The sequence below is a fragment of the Mastigoproctus giganteus genome, chromosome 9 (genome assembly GCF_048544385.1).
Source record: "Mastigoproctus giganteus isolate SK-2022 chromosome 9, ASM4854438v1, whole genome shotgun sequence".
Lineage (NCBI taxonomy): Eukaryota > Metazoa > Arthropoda > Arachnida > Uropygi > Thelyphonidae > Mastigoproctus > Mastigoproctus giganteus.
Window position 1 is genome coordinate 51,350,522 of NC_143583.1, and position 24,451 is coordinate 51,374,972.

Consider the following 24,451-nt stretch of genomic DNA (forward strand, 5'->3'; position numbering starts at 1 on the left):
AAACAACCCTTCTAAGTACAAGGTTGAAGTGAGAGGTCCCTTAGGCACTTCAGATCACAACTTGGTGATTGTCTCTTCTACAATGGAACCTTTATCTCATGGCTATTCCCAACTTTGTATTGTTTGACATTACAAGAATGCAAAATGGGATGACCTGCGAGACTTCTTTTCTTCTTTTCCTTGGTCTGATTACTGTTTCAAAACTTCTGATGTCAACGTTTGCTCAGATCGTGTCAGTGAAATTATTCTTGCAGGAATGGAATCCTTTATCCCACACTCCACTTTAAAATCTCGTCCTTTATCTAAACCTTGGTTTTCCAATAAATGTGCTAAGGCTGTCCAAGAGAAGAATGTTGCATATCGTAATTGGCTTCTTGCTAATTCTTCAGTTTCATTTTCTGCCTACACCAAAGCTCGCAACAATTGTAAAGCAGTTATTAATCAGTCCAAACTAGAGTTTGAACAGTCTAAGAGTAGAAAACTTGCTTCTTGCCCTAATGGTAGCCGAGCATTCTGGTCTCTTGCCAAAGATATTGGCCGCATCTTTTGCCCATCTCTGCTCCCACCTCTGTCCAAACCAGATGGTTCTGTTGTCAATTCAGCCAAGGATAAAGCTGACCTGCTAGCATTCCATTTTTCTTCCAGCTCATTTATTAATGAACTTGGTAAAACACCTCCCACCATTCCTAACACGCTCCATTCAATGCCTCCTGTGGTCTTCCGTCAAAAGGATATCAGAAGGATTTTGATGAATCTTGATGCTAAGAAAGCTCCAGGTCCTGATGGTATTTCTCCACTTGTTCTCAAAACCTGTGCTCCTGAACTTACTCCTATTCTTTACTGCCTTTTTTCACTTTCTTATTCCAAACATGTTTTTCCTTCTGCTTGGAAATTTGCTCATATCCAACCAGTTCCTAAAAAGGGTGACAAATCCCTCCCATCCAATTATCGTCCCATTGCAATTACTTCTACTCTTTCTAAAGTAATGGAGAAATCAATTAACCGCCAACTCTTAACGTTGATCGTCTGATCAACGATCGCCAGTATGGATTCCGTCAGTGTCGATCCACTGGTGATATTCTGGCTTATGTTACCCATTTATGGACTAATTCAATGGAAAGGTTTGGGGAAACACAAGTAGTTGCTCTTGACATCTCAAAGGCTTTTGATCGTGTTTGGCATAAAGGTCTTCTAAACAAGCTTCCATCTTATGGTTTGCCAACTGTTTTTAGTAATTGGTTATCCAGTTTTCTCTCTGATCGCTCACTGAGGGTGATGGCTCTCTGTCTTCTAACTTCTCCACTAATGCCAGTGTCCCCCAAGGTTCAGTTCTTTCCCCCACTCTTTTCCTCTTGAATATCAATGACCTTCTTCCATTGACTGGAAATCCTATCCATAGTTTTGCCGATGATAGCATATTGCATTCAACTTTCCATTTTGAGAAACCTTGTCCAGCTCAATCAGCTTCAAGTTCTCGAAAATCTGCTGCCAATTCCTTGAATGCTGATCTTCAGGTAATTCTCCAGTGGGGCAAAGACAACTTAGTTGATTTCAACCCTTCTGAAACTCATTCTTGTCTTATATCTCGCAAAAAGGATTCTTCTGCTCCTATGCTTATCTTTAGTGACACTCCGATTTCTAGCAAAATGATATATCTCTTTTGGGGATTACCCTGACTTCTAATCTCTCTTGGCACATGCACATTACAAATATTGCTTCCTCTGCATCCAAAAAACTTGGTTTTCTCTTTCACTCTCGGCGTTACTTTTCTTCCAAACAGCTGCTCACTCTGTATAAATCGCAAATCCGCCCTGCCATGGAATATTGTTTCCACATCTGGGGATGGTGCCCTCAAAACCTCTTTCCAGCTTCTTGATTCCATTCAGAAGAGGGCAGTTAGGTTAATCAATGATTCATCTCTAACAGGGTCTCTCCACTCACTTTCTCATAGACGCACTGTTTCTGCTGCCTGCCTCTTCTACAGATACTTCCATGGGCACTGTTCTTCTGAATTGGCTTCTATAATTCCTGCACTCTCTCTTTCAAAACAGTCCGAACACGTGCTGCCACCAGCCAACATCCATTTACTGTCCAACTTCAAACCCACAGAACCAACTTTTCATCTTCCTCATTTATTCATTCAACTGCCGATTTCTGGAACAACCTTCCTTCATACGTATTTCCTGAAAATTACAATCTACAGAAGTTCAAGTCCAATATCAACAAATATCTTCTTTTGTCTTCCCAACCTCCAACCCAAGCACGGTACTAAGTACTATAGGTTCTAATACCTCTCGTGTTTGGGGTTCTCATAAAAAAAAAAAAAAAAAAATATTGGCATCAACAGCAGGTCAGATCTAGCAGTGAATCGTAAATTACAAAAATCACTAATTAAAATTAAAAAAAATAAGCTAACGAATGCTACTAAGCTTATCTTTGTAGAACACAACGTAGTATGTTAATCAATGAAGAATACGGTAAAAATAAGAAAACTACTTATCGTTTTCAGCAGCGAAAAATCCACCGACTGTTCCACTACTTTTAAGTATATTAGAAACCAATATAATTTAAGGTTTATTTTAAAGAACATAAATATGTGATGGCAGCTCCTCTAATTTGTATTGCCTATAGTCTAGAAATGTGAGCCAAAACCCCTCACCTGTCAATTAGTAAAGGCCACCTTCCTAGCCAATCAAGGTCAATGAGAGACAAGCACATTCTGAATATCAAAACTAGTTGACAGAATAAAATTTACCGCGCCAGGTTTTATACATATGGTTTTATACATAAGTGTTAGTGCAAATTGTATATGTATCATGGAAGAGATTTGTATGCTAACATGATCCAATGAATGAACTGTTACAACTTAAAATATATAATACCCTCAAAACAGAAGCTGTATGACTTTATGAATAAATTTGGTAAATTGCAGACTTGGTTTGGGATCCAGCTAATGTTCTATCTTGAATTTCTAAGGCCAAATTGTGTTTTCTTATGGTATTATTCCAGCAGATCTATATCCTTCCTAAAATGAAGCCTCCAGACATGTATGCAGTACTCAAGATGCAGCCCAACCATTGCCTTGTACAACAGGATAATCATCTCCTTATCCCTGCTAGCAAAATTTCTGTATATTATTGACAAAACCTCATGAGATGTCCTGGCAGCCTGTTTACACCACTCAGAGCACTTTATATCTGACTTCACAATTACCCCCAGGTCTTTTTCATTTTTCTACTGCCTTCAGTGTAGTACCACAAAATTGATATTTTAATCTGGGATTACCACTATCCATATGCAGTACCTTGCATTTGTCAGTGTTAAACTCAAGGTTGTTAAACTTCTTATTCTTCTAAACTTCAACTGCTATTTCTCAGCTATATCTCTAATTTTTATAGATCGGTAGCATAACCTTGATCACTGTCATTAACCATCTTGCCAACCTTTGTATCATCTGCAATTGTAGACATTAAGCCTGATATATACCTTCTGTATCATTAATAAATATAGAAAACAACAATAGGCCCAACACTGAACCTTGTGTGACTCCACTAATAACATTAGTCCAAAAAGTGCACTGTCCAAGTATAAAAGTTATAGAATTCTTATAATACCGTGATAATAGACTAAATATTAGTGTATTATCACGGTAATAGACTAATACTTTCCATTAGTAACTGTCCATTAATAACCACTGTTTTTTTCTCCCACTGAACCATCCTTTTATCCATAAAAGTAACGTATTAATTGCCATACTGCTCCAGTTTGTACAGCAGTCTTTTATAGTTTGCTCCAGTTTGTACAGCAGTCTTTTATAGTTTGCTCCAGTTTGTACAGCAGTCTTTTATAGTTTGCTCCAGTTTGTACAGCAGTCTTAGCAACTGTATCAAAAGTTTTCCTGAAATCCAAGTATATGTTATGAGAATTATTTTTTGCATCCATTTCCTTTGTTGCTGCATTATAATATCTAATCAAATTAGCTAGACAAGATTATCCCTTAACAGATCCATGCTGTGACTGCAGTATAACTACATTCCTGTCTAAATGGTCCTGCACTACTTCTTTTATCAGTGACTTCATTATTTTGCCTGGATCAGAATTTAAGCTAGCATGTCTGTAATTACTCATATCATCCTTTGAGAATTGGGGGATACATTCACACATCTCCAGTCCATAGGGACTTCTCCTGAATCTGAAATGCTCTCATAATTATGGCTAAGGGTTTACTTACTTCCTTTGCTGCCTCCCTTAATATAATTGGATAGACTCCCCCCCCCCAGTTGCCTTATGTTTAGCTTCAACAATTTTTCTTCTGCTTTTTTCTCATTTATCACAAAATCATTTAGTTCCATATTAGAGTGTGACAAACATCTGGCATCCCCCATCTAAAGAATTCCTTGTGTGCAATTGTAGATGCAAAATACCTATTTAGTTTGTCAGGCAACCTGAGAATCTCATAAACAGTTAAACCATCAACATTGGCACCAATGCTGATGGTTTAACTGTTTACCAATGGTGTGATTCAACCCTTCTTTCTACTAAGTAAAGAAGTCTTTGCTGCTTTTATTTTCATTCTTTGCCAGAGACTACTCTTGATCTGCCTTAGCATACCTAATTGGAGAACTAGTTCATCATTCCGTAGTGCTATTTGGAGAACCTGTTCTTTCAATCGAATTGAAATGATGTTGAAAGAAGAAGAAAAAGAAGAAAAAAAAGAAATACACATGCACATTAGCAGTGTTTGCAATACTTCTCAGTATCATTGAAATAAAGAGATGTTTTCTTCTTTTATTTTTATGAAAGAAGAGTTCAATGAAAAAAAAAGAATTTATGTATAGTGGTTCTTGGTTGATCAACTAACAAAGAAAGATTGAAAAATATAAACTTATCTCCAGTCATGTTTGGCATTTTAATAATTCAGAAGATATGCCTAAGAGTATGAAGGAGTTTATTTATGCATAGGTTATGCATACACATCATTTCTACTACCAAGGTAGTTTTAATGCATCATTTTAAATATCTTTCATATTGTGAATACCTTCAAACGAGTTGTCATGGTATTGCACTACCTCAAATAAGTAATCCTTCACCTATTGGAGGAGTAGCCTTCTTCTCCAATAGCTGAAGGATTACTTATTCTTGGTAATGCAATGCCATAGAAACTCATTGTAAAGGTATCACAATATGAGAGATATTTAAAACGATTAAAACTACCTTGGTAGTAGAAATGATGTGTGTGCGTAACCCTTGCATAAGCAAACTCCTTTTTAAGAATTCTTCATAGCAATACTGAGTGAGAGGTTATCTGCAGGGCTAAGTTCAGATCTTTTTCAGGTGAAGCTTTGAATATGCTCTTGACAGCCAAGTATAATGGTGTCAGCAATGCCACTGTTATAAACTTTCAGCCAACGTTTCTGAATAGTCCAACATATCAAAACAGGACACAGTCTGGAATAGTAGATTTCTTGTGGTAATCAGCAGAAATCCACAAACAGAAAGAAACTGATGGAAGCATTAGTTACTTTGTGTGATCAATATGTACAGTATGCTTTTGAAAGCATACTGTTATTGTACTTGTAAACAGTTCTGTGGCTGAATTTTAATATAAAATATGTATGTAGCCAATGAAATTAATTCTATAGTGTAGACTTAAAAAAAAAGTTCTGCTTTTTCTAAAAATCTACTCTTTTCCTCCTGTTTTTTGTGAAGGACACCCCCCCCCCCCCCGCTTTTTTTTTTTTTTTACATGTTTTGGCTGAAAAAGTCACTTTCCTCTCTTGCTTACAGGAGAGAAAATTAGCTTTTCAAAAAATCAAAAATAGTACATTCTGTAGTATTGCATTCAGAATTTTGGAATAAAAAAAAACTTTGAAACAGTTGTAGAGCACTAAGCATGTGTACGTCAGTGGGTTGGGAGATGTGTAGCCCATGTTTCTATTTATATCCACTTTTTTTCAGATGTTATTGGGGAAACTGGAAATGAATCTGAAACAAAAATGGAGATAGATGAAGAAGCTAAGATAGCTAATGAAGATGGACCAAAACCTGAGTATGCAGAAGGAACATGTGAAAAGAAAAAAAGGCAAAGAAAACTTCACAAACTAGGTAATGTAATTAATGCCATTAAGAGCGTAATCATGTGTAAAACTAATTAAGTCTGTTAGCTCAGTTATATTTTATATAATATTACAGTTGTCATACAGATGTGTTATTTAGATAATCATTAGCCATCTTAATATGTGTTTTGGGCCATTTTCCATCTCTTTTAAAGTACTTTTTACATATTAAAGTATAGAGCTACATACGACAGGTATTTAAAGAGATATGAAAGTGTCTAACTAGGAGGAGTACCCCACTCCTCCTAAGCTAGGCTTGTTGAGTAATAGACTGGGATCCAGTGTCCACCATTCATCTTCTTGTGGTACAGCTTGCTAGAACTGTAGGCTCAAACCTTTTCACTATAGCAGGACAACGCAATCAAAAGGCTCAGGTGTTGCCTTTAGTCAACAAGATCCTGTCTATACTCAACAGGGAACTAGAATGCACAAGCTATTACTAGAGCAATCATCAAGGTACCATTGGTGCATAAGTTTAAAGTGCAAAGAAGTGGAATTAACAGAAGAGCCCCCTCAGTATTATATCAGAAGAGCAGCTGTTGAGGTAAGCAGCAGGTAAAGAAATCATAAATTGATTTATTCTGGAAGTATGAAACAGTGCACGGAAGGAAGGCAATAACCTTTAGAACTAGACTGGAAGAAAGTTTAATTGGGCTGAAAAGCATTAGGCACTAGCATTATGTAAGCAAAATTTAAATGGAAAGGTGGGAGGTGAAATCTGCCTTTGCATATCAGCATTAGTTGAGGCATACTCTGCAAGAAAGCAAACTTACGCAGCATCAGCCAAAAAAAAAAAAAAAAAAAAAAAAAACCATCCCATTTCACCCATACAAGTTTACTCCAAATGCCAGTCTAGCTCAGCCTTAAATTTATTTAAGTTATCAACTTCCATAACAAGAGATGGAAGTCTGTTCCAGCAATCAACTACCCACTGGCTAAAGGCAAATTTCTACACATATATGCTACAACTGTCTTTCCTCAATTTGTATCTATGTCCCCTCGGGTTCTTAATATGAGCAAGAGGAAGAATCCCATCAGCATTAGTAAATGCACATGTTGCAAGAAAGCAAGCTTATATAGCACCAGCCAAAAAAAAAAAAAAAAAGAAAAAAAAAAGTGCCCTTCTCATTTCATTCATCCTTTCCCTCCAAATGTCTGTCTAGTTCTGCCTTGAATCTATTTAAGCTCTCAACTTCTACAACGGCAGATGGACGTTTGTTCCAGCAATCAACCACCTGCTGGCTAAAGGCAAACTTCTGCACAACCTTTCTACAACTGGCTTTCCTCAATTTGAATTTATGCCCTTGCAGGTGATTATTCTGAGAAAGAGGAAGAATCCCATCAGCATTGAGCATGCTCTAACAATTCAAGGCTCTATACACATCAGTCAGATCACCTCGCAGGTGCCTAATCTCCAGAATCAGTAATTTGCAAAATGTAAGCCTTTCTTCATAAGAGCGACCCCTTGTTCCATTCACTAACCTTGTTGCCCTTCTTTGTACCCCAACAGCTCTACATCCTTAAAATGAGGCCTCCAGACCTGTATACAGTACTCAAGGTGTGGCCTGACTATTGCTTTATACAAGGGGATAATCACCTCCTTATGACTGTTAGAAAAATTCCTGTATATCATTGACAAGACACCACGAGATACTCTTGCAGACCATCTTCACTGCTCAGAAAACTTCATACCTGCCTGCACAATTACCCCCAGGTCCTTTTCATTCTCTACCACTGTCAGTGTAGTACCACAGAGTTGATACGTCACTCTGGGGTTACTGCTTTTCATATCCGGTACTTTACATTTGTCAATGTTAAACTACAGTTACCACCTCTCAGCCCACCTCAACTTTTCTAGATCCTGTTGCAGCAGTGTACTGTCATTAGTGTAATTAACAACCCTGCTGACCTTCATATTGTCTGCAAACTTGGACATTAAGCTTGGTATACCATCATCAATATCGTTAGTAAATACAGAAAACAACAATGGACCCCACACAACTCTGGGGGACTCCACTAATAACATTAGTCCACGAAGAGCAGTGCCCATTGATTACCACTCTGTCTTCTCCCACTCAACCATCCCTCTATTCATAGCAGCAATTTGCCTCCAGTGCCACACTGCTCCAATTTGTGCAGCAGTTTTCCATGTGAAACAGTATCAAAAGCCTTTCTAGGATCCAAATATGTGATATCAAAATTATTCTTTGCATCCAGTTCCTTTGTGACCACATCATATTATCCAATCAAATTGGTCAGACAAGACTCCTCTTAACAAATACATGCTGTGTCCGAGCTATAACTGAAGTGTTGTCTAGATGATCTTCTCTGACATTCCCCTCCCTGAATAACTCCTCATGTGTTGAATCTAGATGCAGAATATTGATTTAGTTTGTTAGCTATCTGAGAAGGATCATCAACAGTTGAACCATCGATATCAAGGGAACCAATCTGATTCATCCCCTTCCTTCTAGAGTTTACATAAGTAAAGAACTCTTTGCTGTTTTCCTTTGCATCCTTTGCCAAAGATTTCTCGTAATCTGCCTTGCCTGCCTAACCTCCTTAGTGACTTGGTTACAGACCAGGTTATATCTGTCATAGGCTTCTGTGTCTCACCTGTTAATTGATATGTATCCGATGCATTTTTTTTTCTCTGCCACCTGTGTAGTTACTTCATTTTACATCCATTTAGGCCTAATTCTTGAACAATATTTCTTAGTTTGTATGAAAAGCCTAGTAGCTTTCAAGATTAATTCTTTGAATGCTTCCCATTTTGAATTTGCTGTTGGTAACAACATCAGTTGGTCCCACCATATAGAATTTAAATACTGTCTGAGGCCTCTGTAGTCACCTTTACGAAAGCAACAACCCTTGCCTTTACCCCTGATGGTAGTTACCTCTTTGAGTAAATCCCTTCTTTGTACTTGTTCTAGCGACTCTACATCCTTTCTAAAATGAGGCCTCCAGATCTGTACACAGTACAATGGCCTGACCATTGCTTTCTACAACAGGATAATCACCTCCTTGTCCCTGCTAGCAAAATTCCTATATATCATTGATAAGACTCCATGGCCTGCTCTGTCAGCCCATCTGCACATTTCAGCGAACTTCATATCTGACTGAACAATTACCCTCAGATCTTTTTCACTCTCTGCTTCCAAGAGAAAAGTTGGTACTTTTCACTTGGATTACTGCTACCCATATGCAGTACTTTGCATTTGTCAATGTTATACTTCAGTTGCCATTTCTCAGCCTGCTTGCCCAACCTATCTAGATCCTGTTGCAGTGGCATACTGTCTTTATTGTCTTTAATAACTCTGCCAACCTTTGTATTATCTGTAAACTTAGATATTAAGCCTCATCCAGTTGGGGCTCAAGGAAAGATAAAATAGCAAGAGAGATCAGTAGAAATTAGTGACAAAGAAAGAACAGTATTGGTCATCTCTAAGACTATGCCCACATATAGGAGGCATAGCCTTAGAGATTTAGACAGGAGGGAAATAGTTCAAAATGACTGTTAGTTGTTTACACAGACATTTTAATAAAATTTGGAGAGAAAGGTAATCCTAACAGTAATGGTAAAAGGCTACTTACAATATTGTTCAAGCCAAGCATTCCTGATTACAAACACTATTTCAACATAAAGACATATAGAGGGCATAGCCGTATAGAAACAATAAAAGCATAATTGATCATTATACAAAATAAAAATCTAGTGATGAACAGCGTATAGAGGAGTTGAGATTGGAAGTGTCCATCATCCTTTTTAAGATGATGAGAAAAGATTTGCAGATCAAATCTTTTGAGTACAACATGATTTCTCTTAAGATATTGCTGAAGTTGTTTCTTTAGAATTTACAGTCACGTTTATATTGCTTAGCAGCTTAACGTCATTGGCATATCAGATGATATTGGTTCTTTTATTCACTATTCAGTTTATAATATTCATAAATCTTAATACAAAGTCAAAGTATTTTATTATTTTTTGGCGGCCTCCAGGGTTTCCCCTATTCGCCGTTGAAAGTAATCTATACATGAAAAATAGAATGATTAATTATACATAAAAAGACTATTTGCAATGATGGTACCTAAAAAGACTATTTACAATGATGGTACATAAAAAGACTATATACAATGATAATACATAAATAAATACTGGGCTTCGGAGTCCAGTGGACTGATCAATACATCAGGTAAGAGTAATCCAAAGAAACAGTCTAGCATTTTACTGAACCTCAGGAGCAAGAATTCTTTTCCTCTGTTTAAGCAATTTCTCTGCATAGGTGGAGAAGGCAGTATAACATTCTGAACAGTTAACCAATCTTGGCAGTTCGGAGCAGTCAAATACATTTGTGAGAAGTTGAAAGTCCAGTCTTAAATCATCATACAGGGGACAATGAAAGACGAGGTGCTCAACAGTTTCTTGAGCACTGCAACTACAGAGAGGAGTGTTACTTAATCCTAGTGAGAACAATTTAAAGTTAAGACTTCCATGACCAGTGTATAAAAACGTAACGTATAAACCAGGATTGAACCAGTCCCTTTTCTTGTCGTAATCAACAACCTCGGGAAAAAACTTAAAGGTCTCCCTACTCAAGGTAGAGGTAGACCAGGTATTTTGCCACGCTCTGCAACATTCATTTCTCATTCTTTTAATGTCTATCTTTTCTTGCAAGTTAGTATTATATGTTATACCATTTACAATCGCAGGCACATTTTTTCTTCTACAATATAAAAGATAATGTAACATTACTTCATATTGGATTGGCAGTCGATGACTGAGGACCTGGAGAACAGCTGTAGAGACAGTTCGACAAGCTCTACATACAGCGAGAAGAAAGAATCTTTGTGCTTGGGTAAGATATTTTTCAAAAAGATATTTTTGAACAAGGGAGTTACCGATTCTGTATCCCCAGGCCCCAGCCGCATAACACACAATTGGTATAAATATACAACTGTAGTATAATTTAATGGAAGATTTGTTTACACCAAAAGTACTCCTGGTAATCTTAATAATTTTATAGGTCATAGCTTTTATTTTCTGAAGTACATATTTTGCATGGTAATTAAAATTAAGACGGTCATCAAAATAAATTCCTAAGTATTTATGCTGCCGAGTACTCCTAATCATTTCTCCATTCAACTTAATAACAGGTGGTCTATTCACGTCAAGAGAGCCTTTTAGCAACATTTGTTTTGTTTTATTAGTCGAGATTTGAAGTTTGTGTTTGACACCAGATATCCAAGTCCTCTAGAACTTCATTTGCTCTGCACTCTAGCTCCCGGTGGGAATTACCAAAACGTTATCTGCATAAGCTATCTGAAGGATGTTGTCTCGATCAACCGAGAGCCACCCATCAAGGACCATGTTCCAGCACACAGGGCCAAGAACAGAGCCTTGAGGGCAGCCCCTAGAAACAGATCTGGAGACAGAGCAGAATCCTGAGGAAACTGTGATGCTGCGAGAATCAAAGTAATTCAAAAGGAGACGGTAAATAGGAGCAGAGACCCCGGCCTCTCTGGACCTTGCCAGGACACTCGGCCATCAAACAGTGTCGAATGCCCCTTGGAAATCAACAAAGAGACCGAGGACATATTTAGAATTGGAATTTTGAACAGAACTGAAAACCTGACAAATATCATCAACAGAAGACCTTCCACGTGTAAAGCCAAATTGAAGTGGGGAACTTAGGTTTCTGTCTAAATAGTAATTTAGAAGACGAGAAACAATTAATTTTTCCAAGACTTTGCAAAGGATGGGCAGCAGTGCAATGTGCCTGTAAGAGGCCGGATCATTGGAGGGTTTGTCAAAGGACTTAAGCAGAAGTTTAAGTCTAGCATGTTTCCAAGCCAGTGGGAATAATCCTGAAGACAGACAAGCATTCAAAAGATTTAATATAATTAATGGGCAATTTTTCCAAAATCTTTTAAGTACAGAAACCTCAAGGAGATCCTGTCCAGGACATTTACCATCCCTTAAGGTTGAGATAGCAGATTCCAACTCAGTATCCGTAAAAGGAGCTTTGGTTCGGGGCCCTTGGTAAGATAAATGATCTAATCTCGTAGTTTGGATGGTGTTTTCACAGGAGGCAGGGTCCTCATGAAGCAAGCCATCAAAGATAGCATTTATGGACAAACTCCAGTCCAGGGTTTCATTACCATTTACAATAATAGAAGAAAGAATATCGCCAGGATGAACCTTGTTAGTAACAAGTTTGTAGGGTAATCCCCACGGATCTTCATTTATGTTATGCTGAACAAACCTTGCCCAGGCAAGTTTCTTCTCTTGGAAAATGGTATTGAAATAACTCCTTCTATTGGATTTATACAACTCACCAAGTCTGTCAATCTCATCTCTGGGCCTGTTAGCTCTCTTTGCTCTCTGAAAATTACGACGAGCATTTTGTAAGTTTCTTCTGAGCATTGTGAGATTTGGGGTCCACCATGAAACACTATTCATTTTTCGTTTTTTCTTTTTTAGAGTGAACTCACAGATGGTGATTAGAATCTCTTGAACCCTAGAAACCTGCATATCAGCAGGAAGCGAGCAAAGTTGGACAATTATTTCTTCTGAAGCAAGCTCATGTACTTTTACATCAAAGATATTCCAATCAATGTGTTTTGTCTTAAACCGCGGGAAGTCAAAACAGCACCTAATAACCCTAGGATTGTTGCTTAAACTTATCATAAAAGTGATGACATTGTGGTTGCTCAGGCACCACGAAGTATGGCTAAGCCAGTTGGAAATGCCATAACCAAGAGTAGAGTTTGAAAGGGTAATGTCAATATAAGATTGACCCAAAGAAGAAACAAAAGTAGGCGGATGGCCTGGGGTATTCCACAGAGTGGGTTTATTGGACTGAATAAGCTCCTCCAAAAGCTCACCTTTAGAATCTGTAGTACGGCTATTCCAAAGCTGGGAGTGAGCATTAGCATCCATCATAAAAATGATGGGAAAACCAGATAAACGGATCAAAACGTCTTCCATGTAATTTAGAAATGGCTCTATGGCCTGCCCAGCCTGACTACATTGAGCGTACAGAGAAACCACAAATTTTTCCAAACCAGTCTTCCAAGCATGCACATGTGTCATGTGTGGTGCAAAGACTAGAAATTTTTGTTACAGTAATGAGGGGGTCAGCAACCACCAGGGCGGCCCAAACCCTGGTGGCGTTACCACGGTCACCGACCGTAACAGGGTTAAACCCCCACTATTCGCGGTATCTGTATTCACGGTCGCTGATTTAATATAAAATGAAACCTGAAAAAAATGTGAATTTTAAAGCGCCGTGGACATTTTCCGCCATAAAAAAATGTGGGCGTGGCTAAAATGATCTTTCCCGGTCAAAACAGCACGCAGTAGGTGGGGTGAGAGGGGTGACAAAATCGCGAGCGTGGATGTTTCTTGCTAATCCTTGTCATGGGTTTTGTCGTTTGCTTTTAATTTATATGCTTATAAATTGATATGCTTACAAAAGTGATAAATCTACCGTTTTGCAGTGTAAAACAGACTTTTTCGAGTGTGTTAACGGAAGAAAGTGACTTTATTGTGGACAAGTTCTTTCTAACCCATACAAAAATATGGCTACGAATAACAAGGGAAATGTGAAAAGATCAAAGGTGATGACATTAGCGGATAAAATTGAGTTATTAGACAAAATTTCTAATGGTGAAAGTTTCTCCTCAGTGACAAAACATTATAAAATCAATGAGTCAACGGTATGATCAATCAAGAAATCGGAAGAAAAAATCCCCCGTAGTGTCCGTGAAAACGCGCTAATTGCTTCAAAAATTTACTTTGTAACTTGTTATGTTAAATTAGAAAAAATGGAAAAGGCTTTAAATCTGTGGATAGAAGACCGAACTCAAAATAAAATTCCGTTAAATTCACTCATCATTCGTGAAAAGGCAAAACTCCTTTATCAACACTTTAGCGAAACTGGTGATAGCACTGGTGGGATAAGTTTTTTAGCTAGCAGAGACGCTGGTTTGAAAGATTTGTTTGAAATTTCTAATAAATATTACATTTAATATTAAATTGTTTCTTATTTTCATTTCAATGCCATATGCTTGCATTTCACTATGTACTGTCTATGTACATAGTCATATTATGAAGGTACATATAATACATACATAGACAAAATTTTAGACTAGTTTTTCTTATATATTTCATATTTTGGAACGGAACCCCTTTATTACTATGGGAACCATAACTCAGTATTCGCGGCATTTCTCAGGAACGTAACCCCCGCGAATAGTGGGGGTTTACTGTATTGTCATAATATAATAAACTGCCATAAGCCACCTAAAAGTTTAGATATATCACTGCCGTCTCAGATTTTACTTCAGACTAGACAGGGATAGTGAAAGTGGTCATCAGAAGTCTTATCTACTCCTCAAGTCATAATGAATTTTTTGAGGCTTTTGAGAGGGTGATTCCATGATTATATGATGGTGTAAAGAATGTAGGTAATTTGTGTCATGACTGTAGATCAGTGGTTTTCAACTGGGGTGCCAATGCACTTTAGAGTTCCACAACAACATTCCAGGAGTGTCAGTTAATATGGGTTACTTATTAATTTTTTTAAAAAAGTATATATTTATTTCATTATAAAAAGATGTGCAGTATCTTTTTAATTTTGTGGTGATCTATAATTGGTGTTTATTTAGTACCTCTATATAAAGAATAAATTATTATATAAGTATATATAATTTGTATCATGAATTGTAATTTTATTTAGTTATATTACAATAACTATCATATAATCATTTTTTTAAATTACGAGCGCGCGCGCGCGCGCACACACACACACACACACACACACACACACACACACACACACACACACACACACACACACACACACACACACACACACACAGAGGGGGGGATGAAAATCGGATCTAATAAATTACTTATGGGGTGCCATTATTAAAAAAAAACAGGTCGAAAACCACTGGTGTAGCTAATTTAAAGATTAATAACCCAACTCCCACAAAAGGAACTGGTTTGTTAAAGTCTTGATTAAAGTGAAAGAGATAAGTTTTGAATTTTCTTAATATTGTATGCATTTGTTGATTGAAATTTCCTTCTTTTCACATAGGAATTGGAGGCTTTATTGCAAGGCCAAGAGGACGAAGTTTGTCTTCAAAAGAACCAAGCATGGATCATGTATGTGGGACAGGTAATAATATCTATACAAGACATATCAAAACAAGTGGTGACATTTTATTGATAACATCATATGTATTGATTAAGGATGAAATTGTTTGGTTGTTTGAAAGAACATAATCACCACATATTGGAAAGGTAACATATCTATATTTTATTGAAACGAAAAATTTCAGTTCCTGTAGTGGAATTAGTATTAGCAGTGGCCACGAGGTGCAAGGAAGCCTATGGCTTTTGCTCCACCAGCCAAGAAAAAAAGAAGGGGAAAAAAAAAAATAAAAATAAATTAAAAAATAAATAAAATAATAAAAATAATAATTTTTTAAAAAATAAACAATTAATAAGGAAAAGGAAATAGACAACCTACGCATTCCCTTCCTCCCGTAGGTAATTACCAGCTGATCTTTAAAATTTCTCAAACTGTCAGCCTCTATCACTCATGTAGGTAACTTATTTCAGTAATTTATAACTCACTGACTAAAATAAAACTTCCTGAAATCCAGTCTAAACATCTCCTCCTCCCATAACTTGAAATTATGACCCCCAGTTCTAGAATCATTTATAACCATGAAAATTTCATCCTCATTGATTTTACTTATGCCTCTCACAGATTTAAACACGTCAGTCAAGTCTCCTCTAAGGTGCCTAGTTGGACACCCCTTTCCTGATCTCACCAGGCGAGTTACCAGTCTTTGGACCTTTTCAAAAATCACAGTGTCTTTCTTTAGATGCGGTCTCTATACTTGAACACAGTATTCCAAGTGTGAACTAATAATAGGCTTATATAATGGGATTATGACGTCCTTGTGTCTACTAGCAATTGTTTGATAAATCATCGATATGACACCATGGGCCTTCCTTGCAACCTGTCTACAGTGCTCGGAGAACTTCATGTGTGACTGTATTGTAACACCCAAGTCCCTTTCCTCTGCTACTGGCTTAAGTTCAACTCCAACAAATGTATAAATTATTTTGGTGTTACTATTCCCCAGGCATACCTTACACTTTTCTGGATTAAAGCATAGCTGATGGGATTCTTCCTCTCGCTCAGAATAATCACCTGAGAGGGCATAAATTCAAATTGAGGAAAGACAGATGTAGGATAGACGTGCGGAAATTTGCCTTTAGCCAGCGGGTGGTTGGTTGTGGAACAGACTTCCATCCCTTGTCGTGGAAGTTGATAGCCTAAATAAGTTTAAGGCTCAGCTGGACAGGTATTTTGAACGAACAGAGGGGTGAAGTGGAAGTGGTTTCTTTTTTCTTTTCTTTTTTTTTTTTTTATTATTATTTTTATTTTTTTTTTGGCTGATGCTGCATAAGCTTGCTTTCTTGCATCAAATGCCTCTACTAATGCTAATGCTAATAGCTGCCAATTTTCTGACCATCCCTGAAGTCTATCGAGGTCACTCTGAAGAAGCTCTGCTCGGCGGTGATCATTGACTACTCTACCAATCTTTACATCATCTGCAAATTTAGAGATCATGCCCTCCATCCCTTCGTCGATGTCATTTATGAAAAACAAAAACAACAATGGCCCTAATACTGAACCTTGGGGCACCCCACTTCTTACATCAACCCCAGGGGCTCAAAATCTGGTAAGTATGAGCTTGGCACACTCAGGGTCCTGAGCTGGATATCATCATTCTTCTCTTTTTTGGTGATTCCTTTCTACTTCTCTCTCTCAGGGTAATTCAGAATTTTTTTTTTTTTTGGCTGGTGCAGCATAAGCCTGAGGCTTCCTTGCACCTTATGGCTAATAACAATAAGACGAATAAGCTAGCAAAAAAAATACCAGTTGATCAAAGAAATTGTACTGTTGTTGTTATTATTTGGTTTTTAGGAGCATTAGCAACTAAGGCCATATTGCTCCGGGGATATGCGGTGGTCATTCCTTGACCTTTCCGCATCCTCTGTATTTGGTGGTCGCGGGCTCGAATCCCGGTCTAATCAAGAAGCGCGTGCTGTGCACTGCTGTTCTGCCCACCTGGGTACAGAGGCACCAAAGTGTACCGTACTAAAAGTACAAACCCCAGGCAATACTAGAGACCCCAACCCACAAGCTGTACTGGGACCGTACCATAATAACGGATAGGACAATCCCGCACAACAGACCGGACATAACCCTTGCAGACAAGAAGGAAAAGGCTACTTATCTGGTAGCCTACCTAGATTGCCAGTGTTGGGTACTGCTATTGACATAGTGGTACCCAACACTGGCAACCCGCAGAAAACCCATGGGGAAAAAATCAGTAAGTACACAAACCTAAGGCAGGAGATCAAAGAGATGTGGCATATGCAACAAGAAATAATCATCCTGATCATTGTGTCAACCACAGGTATGGTGCCAAAGACCCTACAAAACATCCTAGCAACAATAGGTCTCCCAGTGAACACCTATAAGGAACTCCAGAAAATGACAATCCTGAACACTTGTGGGATAGTCAGAGTTCCTCGACCAACAGTAACACCAGACATAACAACCCCCCCCGTGTACTTGGTAGCAATACCCATCACGAGGTGTAATTCCCAATTAGGGAGAAATAATAATGTAATAATAATAATAATAACCCAATCTGAGGAATAACCATTTATCACAACCATCTGCTTCCTGCCCTGAAACCATCCAGCTATCCATCTAAGGATTTTCCCTATGATTCCAACCTGTTCCAGCTTATAAAGTAACCGCTCATGTGGGACTGAGTCAAATGCTTTGGTGAAATCCAAATGAACAATGTCAAAATTATTCTCTAAGTCCAACTCTTGAGTAACCCTCTCAAAACAGTTAACCAGGTTAGTTAAATATGATTTTCCCTTTACAAAACCATGCTGAGTCTCCTTCAGAATTTCATTTCTATCTATATGATCCTGAATTCCACCCTTGACCCTTTGTAGCCGTGAAATTACTCATCAGCTGGTAATTTCCCACTTCACTCTTAGAACCTCCCTTATGTATTAGCGATACATTGGCACTCTTCCAATCCAATGGAATCACTCCTAAGTGTAACGATGCTCTCATAATTAGCTTCAGTGGTTCAATGCACTTATGCTGCCTTGCTTATGATTATAGGGCATATGTCATCAATCCCAGGAGCCTTACTGGCCTGTAGGCTGGAAAGTTTTTTCATTAAATCAACATGTGAAATTTCAACATCGTTGATTGCATTTTTTCCAACTTCACTCCCATAATTTCTGATTGACACAAAGGTTTTTTTCTGTAAATATCGATGGAAAGTAACTGATAGTATTAGATATCCCAGCTGAAGCAACTTCAGCTGGCATATCTAATACTATCTCATTCCCATTACATAACGGGCTGATCTGGTTTGTCTTCTCTTCTCTTCTTTGCATTTATATATGTGAAGAATTCCTTATCCCCACTCTTTGCCAGCGATTTGTCATAATCTGCATTTGCCAGCCTAACCTTTTCTTTGGCACTATTAGTGATCACTTTGTAACTGTTATAGGCTTCAGTACTTTTTATTGCTCTGTAACATTTCCATGCCATCTTTTTCTGCTCAAGTAATCTAACAACTTCATTATTCATCCAACTTGGAATCTTCCTCTTTTTTTATTTGTTTAAATGGTATATAAGCATTCAGGGCTTCTGTGATTAATATTTTAAAGGTATACTGTAATTCAAATGTATTTGCTCTCTGTGAGATATCTATCCAGTTAATAGAGGCCATGCAGCATTTTAAGCTGTCATAATTTCCTTTCCTGAAATTATAATCCATTCCTTTGCCTTTAACTACTACTACCTCTCTCTTCATCGCTCACTGTAGAACTCTGTGATTACTTCCTGCTGTTGGTTCCTGTACGATCAGCCCTATTATGTCATCTGGTTAATGGGTGATGATGAGGTCTAGAATATTCTTTTCCCTCTTACTTTCCCTTACATATTGATACAAATAACAATCATCTAGTTGATTTAAAAATTTTGTCTCTCATGTGGAGTTTCCTTCCCATTTGTTCCAATCAATTAGAGGCAAATTCAAATCACCATAATTAGACATTGATGCTTATTTGCCCATTCTGTTTGCATGTAGTTGCATCATCATCATCATTTTTGCAATCACCTGGCCTGTAGACTACCTTTCACTCTCATTGTACCTTTGCTTTCAACTATCTCATACCATACATATTCTATATTAGTATGTGAACGTGTGAATCTAGGAAAGCTTTCATTGCACTCAATCATGCTTTTGACAAGAAGCATGACCCCACTATCCCCTTCTATCTTCCCTATCCTTCCTAAATACATTATACATACCATACTGAAACTCATGATCCCTTATCGCCATGTGGCACCATGTTTCTGTAAGCCCTATCATGTCAGCGTTATTTGTCCTAACCAGAAGTTCGAATTCACTCATTTTGGGCAGTTTTGCCCACCAAAGACTTGTCTCATCAGCATTGAAAACTTGATGTGATGTGTGACCATGATCTGCATTAACTTTTTGAAATTCCTCTGCATACTCCTTGGCAGCTTCATTATTACCTGATGTACTTTCCCCTTGAATTCTTATGTTATATAAAATAAAAGGGGTTTTTAAATCGCTCAAACCAATCTTTAGTGGCAACAAATTCTGGGTTAACAGAAGATTCTCCATTTTATTTTAAATGGTTACAACTTTTTAGTGTTTTTTGTTTAATTACATTGCTGTCCACTGGGATCCATTTTTTACTGCCATCATCAGTCCACACACTCAGTGCTTTTTCCATTTTCTGAATTACACCAGCTGACACAATTTTTACCTCCAACAACTTAAATGCTGTTTTTAACCAATTTTTATGTGTAGATTTCCAAAGTCACCATGATAGTTTCACCTGAAATCACAGTTATTAAATATAGAGGGAGTTACATTTTTGCCAAAATATGCCAGTTTCGCATAATCTGGCCAGTAATGTATGACATACTAATTCTCTTAATTTTAGCAATCAATTCTGGCCTTGGTTTTCTTGTGATAAACATAATCGGACTTCTACCTATGGGTGTTAGGTTCAAATTCTGATGCAACGATTTACAATTTGAAGAGGGCACACAACGTTTTTGGTGAGGATTTTTATAGGCTGTGCCAAGGTTTTCCAAGTATTAACTGATTGTGACATGTTCTCAGGAGGGTGCATTCTGCAACCCTTGTGGTAGCAGTAAAATAATTTCCTGTTCTACCTGGAGGTAGAGGTGAAAGTGATTCTTGCACTTCTTCTATTGGAATGAGTAGCATCCTTGAAAGCAAGGGTGCTCTACCTGGAAGTAGAGGGTACAAGTGGTCCTTGCAATTCTTCTGTTGGAATGAGTGGCATCCTTGAAAGCAAGGATGCTGGCGATTTGAAGGCCTGCTGGGAGTCATCACAAAACAAGTAAATACATACCCTATGTTAGGGTAACTAAGAATAAGAACAGGTCCATGTATACTTGCATGTACACCAATGCTAGCAGTATAGTTAATAAATTTGATGAATCGGAGCTGCTGATGAAGACATCAAATGCAGATATTGTTGGAATTTCGGAGCCTTGGTGTCACTCAGATGTAAGGGATGCAGAATTTGAATATGAGGAGTACAATGTATACAGAAAATACATAGTGTATAGTGTAGTTTGACTAGTGGCACCAGGGGTTCCACCAACTCTGAGATTGGTATGTTTATATGTATACTGTACGTTCTAAAGGCCAGATAGTATGAGTTAGTCTGTGTTTGCGAAAGGTTAGTAGGTTGTATTGGTATTTTGTTCATCTGGCCTCTTAGCCTAGGTACAAAGGGTACTTTTTTTTTTTTTTTTTTTTACATACATACATTTTTATTACATATATACACAGATACAAACACTTTCTATTTACAATCGTCGCATTCTGCGTAAAAAAAAAAAAAAAAAAAAAAACAATTTTAATTTTACAGCTTCACTTGCAAGCAATAAAACAATAAAAGATATACTATGTGTGTATGTATGCGGATGTACTTGTTTTGGGTGGCACCTAGACGTTTAGTCGAACTCCACCTTGGAAAATCTGTGTTGACACAGAGAGAAACTGTCTACACTCTACAGCGATCAACACCCTGTCAATCACTGCCCATTTCTAAGCATGAGTAGTTGTGCCTGCTTCTATTATCTAGTGCTGCTGCACCAATTTGTCGTCCAGTGGAAGGAGTGCAATACCAAAGGACAGGAGCTCTCAGGCTGCCCAACCCGAGGGGAAAAAAAAAATAATAATAATAATAATAAAAAATAATAATAAATAAAAAAAAATTAAATAAATAAAAAAAAATAATAATAAATAAATAAATAATAGTAATAATAAATAAATAAATAATAGTAATAATAAAAAAAAAAAGAAGTTAAAATAAAATAAAAATATGTATAGTTAATACCATTATATACATTGAATGTTGCTACTAATTTAAGAACACAACAGTTAGTTTCTAAGTTAACAGCTGTTTGACCTAGTAAGGTAGAAATATAAGTTCATGAACACATCACTCTACTGTCCACTTCTAGAATTAGTAAACAAGGTGCGTCTTCTTTTAAACACCTTGTCAGAAAAGGATTGGAATGCTGCAAAGTTCTTGGCATCTTGAATCAAAATATTGAGGTTGTCAGTCCTAATAGGTTGAGTGCTGTTAAATAGTTCTTGTCTGAAGTCGTCATAAGCCGGGCAGTAAAGCAGAACATGCCTCCAATCTTCTACAGCCCCACAAAAACACAAAGGGTCAGGTTCAAGTCCAAATTTACACAATTTATCCCGTAGTGAACCATGTCCAGTAATTAAATACGACGTTGTCATAGAAGGATAAAACCATCCCATAACTTTCTTATTTACAGCAAATGTTGCATCTTCAATGAACTCCCTGGTAGTGAGTCCTGTTTCACTGGATTGCCATCTGTATTTCCACTTCTCAGTGAATTTTGTCCAAAGATTAATTTTCTCCTGCCGAATGTCCGTGGCCGGATTACTTGCAATGTCGAGGATTTGAGTTGCCAAACCTTTCTTTAAGTTAGAAATCATGCCTCGGTATGCCACATAAAGGTCAATCGGAATACAACCTGAGATCACTTGTAAAGCATTGGTTGATGTCGTTCTGCAGCATCTGTGTGTTGCCAATATCATCTTTCTCTGCAATGATAAGAGTTTGGCCTTCACTGTGACGTGAGTAACCCTAGGAAACCATATGGTAGCTGCATATACTACAATTGGCAAAAATATAGCTTTATAATATAATGCCAAAGTTTTGTGCTTTATACCCCATTCTGCTCTTGAGAGCCTAATCACATTGGCAGTAAACTTGTTAATCTTTTCAGCTAAGTTCTTTACGTGGGGGATAAAAGAAAATTTGTCATCAATTATGAGACCAAGATATTTATTTTGAGAAACATAAGGAATTTGGACATTGTTTAATATGGAGTTTAGGAGGTCTGTTATAATCCAGTTTATTGTTGAAGATCATCATTTTAGTTTTCGTCTGAGAAATTTTTAATTTGTTTATTCTAGACCATTCCAGCAAATCATCCAGGATTTCTTTCCCATGTGTTTCTAGCATAAGTCTTGACCTGCCTGGTATGCACAGTGCTAAATCGTCGGCAAATGCTATTTTATTGCAAATTTGACTTTCTTTTAGTAACCACTGGTCTAAAACAGAATTCCAGACGAGAGGCCCAAGGACCGAGCCTTGTGGGCATCCTCTGGAGATGAATTTTGAAAATACCAAGTGTTGTGAGATGACTTTTATCTGCCTATGTGAAAAATAAGATCTCATAACCTGATATAGTAAATCATCACATTCTGCCTCTCGAAGTGACCTGAGGGCGCTCTCCCACCAGAGTGTATCGAAAGCGCCCTCAAAGTCGATAAAAACAACCATCATGTATTTTTTGTCTGTAGTTTTGCATAGATTCACCAAATTTCTGATGGCATCTTCAGTGGAGGAGCCTTTTTTAAAGCCGAATTGTGAATTAGAACTCATATTACTTGCAGCCAAAACCTTCTGCATCCTAGGCGCTAATAATCTCTCATAAAGCTTTCCAAGATTTCCTAGAAGGGGTATTGGGCGATATGCCTTGGGATCCGTTGCCAATTTTCCAGGCTTTCTGAGCATCTTTACTAATGCAATCTTCCAAAAATTTGGAAAAGTCCCCTCTAATAGACATTTGTTGAAAACATTCAACAATATATGTGGAAAATATTGGTGAAATCTTTTGATTGCCACATTTTCAACTAAGTCCATTCCAGGACATTTTGACTGATTGATTTTAGAAATTGCAAGTGCAAGTTCATCTAGACTAAATAGTTCTGTGTCAAAGGGGGTACAAAGGGTACTAGGAAAGTTTTGCAATATGACGCAACAATGAATCACAGGAAGCTGCTTGTTGCTGCATGTTGAGACATGTTCATACGTGCATAGTAGCCGCAGCAAGTCGATGGGCTCAGTTATTCATTAGTAGTGAGAGTGTAAAGTGCTTGCGATGGCATCGTGGTCACGAAATGAGATAAGGACAGTTTTGCGGTATAATTTCGTGCGTGGTTTAACCATAGACCAGTGCTCAGAAGAAATGACTCTTGCACTAGATGATGATTGTCCACATTGTACAATGATATTCAGGTGGTATAGAGAATTCCAAAGGGGAAATTTCACTCTGGAGGATTCTGAGAGGCCGGGAAGGCCACGAACGTCAGTTACGGAGGAAAACATTACTGCTGTGAGGAAAATGCTTGACGAAAACAGGCAAGTGACCTACCAACAGACAGAGGATACTTTGGGCCTAAATGCACCAGCAATTCGTTCGGTTCTGCAAGATCATTTGCACGTGAAGAAACTTTGTTCTCTTTGGGTGCCGCATCAACTGACTGAAGAGCAGATGACACGACATGTGACTTGGTGCCGGGAGATGTTAAAAAAGTTTCATAAGGGACAAACTCGGTATGTGAACAACATCGTGACAGGTGACGAGACTTGGCTGTACTATTACGATCTGCCGACCAAGGCTCAAAACAAAGTTTGGGTCTTTGATGATGACAACACACCCGTAATTGTCAGAAAATCCTGATCTGTAAAGAAGAAAATGATAGCTGTATTTTTCAAATCGAGTGGAATTGTGGAATGTGTTGTTTTGGACACGCAGAAGACAGTCACAGCTAAGTGGTATACTGAACAATGCCTGCCTAAAGTA

The 24,451-nt window shown here is 37.7% G+C and overlaps 1 protein-coding gene across 5 annotated transcripts in view; it reads left to right on the plus strand.

The window, feature by feature from the left end:
• LOC150080216 (histone-lysine N-methyltransferase 2C-like) overlaps window positions 1-24,451 on the plus strand; it is a 1,301,638-nt gene that overhangs the window by 437,711 nt on the left and 839,476 nt on the right. For all 5 annotated transcript variants that reach the window (XM_090381514.1, XM_090381519.1, XM_090381517.1 and 2 more), the window contains exons 26-27: window positions 5,959-6,105; window positions 15,221-15,301. In XM_090381514.1, coding sequence (XP_090237640.1) covers window positions 5,959-6,105; window positions 15,221-15,301 — 228 coding nt within the window. The remainder of the gene's footprint in view (window positions 1-5,958; window positions 6,106-15,220; window positions 15,302-24,451) is intronic.